At 44.0% G+C, this 3552-nt stretch overlaps 1 protein-coding gene across 1 annotated transcript in view; it reads left to right on the forward strand.

Annotated features, from left to right (window-relative positions):
• The first annotated feature begins 1043 nt into the window (after positions 1-1043).
• RAB14 (RAB14, member RAS oncogene family) overlaps positions 1044-3552 on the forward strand; it is a 6945-nt gene continuing 4436 nt past the window's right edge. Inside the window, exons 1-2 of the mRNA XM_010133986.1 lie at positions 1044-1100; positions 2244-2297. Of these exons, the coding sequence (XP_010132288.1) occupies positions 1049-1100; positions 2244-2297 (106 nt within the window). The 5' untranslated portion in view covers positions 1044-1048. The remainder of the gene's footprint in view (positions 1101-2243; positions 2298-3552) is intronic.

The raw sequence follows: 3552 nt of genomic DNA on the forward strand, positions 1-3552 counted from the left end.
GATGGCACGTGACTGAATGAAAATCTTTCAAGGCTAAAGCAATGGTCTTTATGAAAAGTAGCATGTTCTCCTAAAGGCTGGTGCTCTCCCATGCAGGAGCAGGGAAGGAAATGGTGAATTCCTAGTAGAAACTTTCCACTTGCTTAACTGATGACACTGTATCTAATTTGACTTAAAACCTGGGACAAAAGCAGGCATTTTGCATTGTGTATGTGAACTGATAATGTGGGTTTGTTGGAATCCTGGTGAACTGATGGATTAGCTGGTAAGTCAGCTATTACTCCTTCCAGGTTCAAACACTGAAGCCAGTTCTAATTCCACCTACATCTAGGAGAGCATAGAAGACTCTGGAATGTTGGAAGTACTTACCCAATCTCATTTGACTGCCACTTCAGAGAAATAGCTGTGCCTTGCTGTAATGCCACTGTGCTGACAAAGCCAGTGAGGGTAACTGACTTCCTGAACAGCTGATTTGTGGCTTGTACTGCTCTTCTGCCATGGGCATGTAGCAGCCCAGACCCTAGGCAGGGCTCCTGCTGCTTTTTTTTTTTAAGTAATGTATACTCTTTGCTGCAAGCTGCACTGTTTCCTTTGCTCCTGTTGCAAGTCTCAGAAGTGTGAGATAATAGTTCCGTATTGCTGGTTTTGCTAAACCTCTTCAGATTTTTTTTTTAGCCAGATTTTATTTTCAGTTCTTATTAATTTTATTTTTGGTTTACTTCCAGAAGCTACTGGAGCTTTTCAGTGGCTTTAAGTCTGTCTGGATAAAATGAATGTCGATACTACACAGAGCATGTTTCTACTCAGCAGCCTTGCTGACCGCTGGGGTTCAGAGCAGGCAGTGTGGGAGTTCCACTGAATGTCTCTGGCACTAATGCAGTGACTGGGGAAGTCCACAAACTTGAACTGTGAATGAAAGGATAGTTGGGAGAGAGTGGGGGGGGGCTTTATGTGAACTGAATTGGATGAATTGGGTTGGGTTTGGTGAAAAAGCAGCAGTTCTGATGTGTTCTGTTTTTGTTTTGTTTTGTTTTTTTCTAGTGCCACAATGGCAACTGCACCTTACAACTATTCCTACATCTTTAAGTACATCATTATCGGTGAGTATCCCTGGCTCTGTACCCGGTCAAGTCAGTGTGTATGTGTGAGAGCGACCTCCACAAGCTGTGTGGCTGGGCTGTTGTTGACTGCAGTGGCAGGCTGGTCGCTCTAGCCTCATCATCTCCCAGTAGTTACTTGTCCAGCCTCAGTCTGTCGCAGACCACCACGCTTGCTGAGAGCGTAAAGGCAAATGCCTTGTGAGTGCCACAGCGTGAGAGCTGTGTGACTGGTGACAGGTGAACTGGGAGTGGGGGCAAGTACCAGTGCCTGTATTGAGTTCACTTGACTGTTGAGTTACTGTTAAAAATAACTGTTCTTCGTGTTCAAGAGCACTGAAGTATGTATGACATCTACACTGTTAACAGTGCTTAGACTTGTGTGCAGCGTGTGGAAAACAAGCATTCTAAAAATGTGCATGTGAACCCCTTCTTCTGGAGTCAAGTTCATATTTAGAAAAATCACTAAATCCATTGGAAATGAGGAAGAACTTTAATAGGAGTCAGCACGACTGGGATGTTGTGTTGATTCAGGTTTGCTGTAGTACTGTCATAAGTCTCAAGGTTTTAGAACCTGTGTTGAAGACACAAGTGCTAATTGTAATCCCGTGCTGTAGGCAGGTGCTTAAACCCCTGCCAGGCTACGCGTTTGTGTTCAAATGTTCCTTTTAGCTGCAGCTTCCTTGGCTGTTTAGTCAGGGACTTGATTGCATTTATTACTGTCCTGGAAGAACTGGTCTTGCTGTTAATTGTTTAATTCTTAGTGACTTGTGCAGATGTAAGCAATCTGCAGTGGATTGCAAGTCAGGCTGCTGTGACAGCCTCAGCCTGTGGAGAAGTTGGTTCTGAAAAGATTTGTTCTCTCTGTTTTCTCACTGTTGGCATTGTGTAAGTGGATCAGTGGAAGTGAAGCAACTTCTCGGTGTGTTCTGGTTTTGTGTGGTTTCTGTTCCAGCCTTGCTTGCAATCCTGCTACCTGAACTGTAGTGCAGAGTTGCTAAAGGTAATGCCTGTACCTGGGTGCAGAATGCTGCCAGCTACACCTGAAAGGAGGGGCTGCCTCTGCCAATTGTTGTGGGGGATGAAGAAAATGTGTTTGTTGCAACAATGATGTGGTGTCAGCTTTGACTTTTCTTTCTGTAACAGGGGACATGGGTGTAGGAAAGTCCTGTTTGCTTCATCAATTTACAGAAAAGAAGTGTGAGTATTTCAATTCACAATATTTATTCTAGCTGGTGTGATTCTGCCCTCTTCCCTGCTTTTTTTCTTCCAGCATGCATGAGCTGGGTGTGATGTCTGTCTGAATCTGTATGGCTCTGCAGGGTACTGGGTCAGATTTTTGGTTTGCCTCCTGCAGGTGGAGAAACTGTTGATGTATTAATGGCAGAACTGCTGCTTTGGTCAGTCCCACCTGTGAGGAGTGGCAAGACTGTGTCTGTTTTTACAGCTTTTCCAGGGAATTTCAATATGGAACAAAGTGAAATTTCCTGTCTGAAATGTGCAGATTTCCAGTAATGGTGTAGCTCAGACAAAAGCAGCTGAATTTCTTTAGTGCTGTTAAGGGCTTCAAAAAGAAAGTATTGACTTCCCTTCAACTGTTTGGTTGCAGACTGCAGTAGTGCTGTTGCTCTGTAGCTGCTGTGCCTCAGGACACTTGGACTGTCCCGTGTGGTAGTTTCTGCAGTCAGTCTCAGCTCCACTGCTCTCCCATGTACGCTAATTTAACAATTAGCTTCAGTTCTTCCTAATAATGTGTGTGCTCTGGAGTTTGCAGTGTCTGTTAGCTCTGTGACTTCCCACGTAGCTCACACTCAATGGCTGAGGCTGGAGGTCTTTATCAGGACAGAGTGAGTCTTACAGTCAGATTCTCGAAGCTGTGGCTTGCTCTGAGCCTCTCAGCGTTAAGCTGAAGCAGCACCGCCGAACAAACAACACACCAAACACCTCTATGACAAGACTGACTCGTAACTGTAGGTAGTGTGAGTAGGACTCAACCTCTCCGTGTTTGCCAGATGTTTCTTAAAAATGAGCTAACTCATATGCATTTATTATAACCAGAAAGGTGTCTTTTGGGTTGAGATTTGCTGTTTTGACAGCTACTTACGAAACTGCTCTGTCCTGGCTACAGTCAGGCTATTGCCCTGTCTGAAACAACGTGGATATTTGTTTCTGAGCTCTTACAGACTTTTCACTGTGTCTTGCTAATTCCACAAATGTTTTCTTTTCCTACCGCATTAAAATAATTAACCATTTCTACAAAGATAGACTGAGAATCAGCTGACTTGACACCTTCTGATATAAATGGCCAAACAGCATCTGAAAAGGCAAGGGATATTATAACTGCTTTGAAAATTAACAGTGGTTCAGGAAATGGCTCACTGTATTTCTGGGTAAGTGATACGGGTTGGGTACTGAGCAGTAAAAGTGCTTTCGGAAAGACTGAAAATCAGGGAAA

The sequence above is a fragment of the Buceros rhinoceros genome, unplaced genomic scaffold (genome assembly GCF_000710305.1).
Source record: "Buceros rhinoceros silvestris isolate BGI_N320 unplaced genomic scaffold, ASM71030v1 scaffold45093, whole genome shotgun sequence".
NCBI classification, from domain to species: Eukaryota; Metazoa; Chordata; class Aves; order Bucerotiformes; family Bucerotidae; genus Buceros; species Buceros rhinoceros.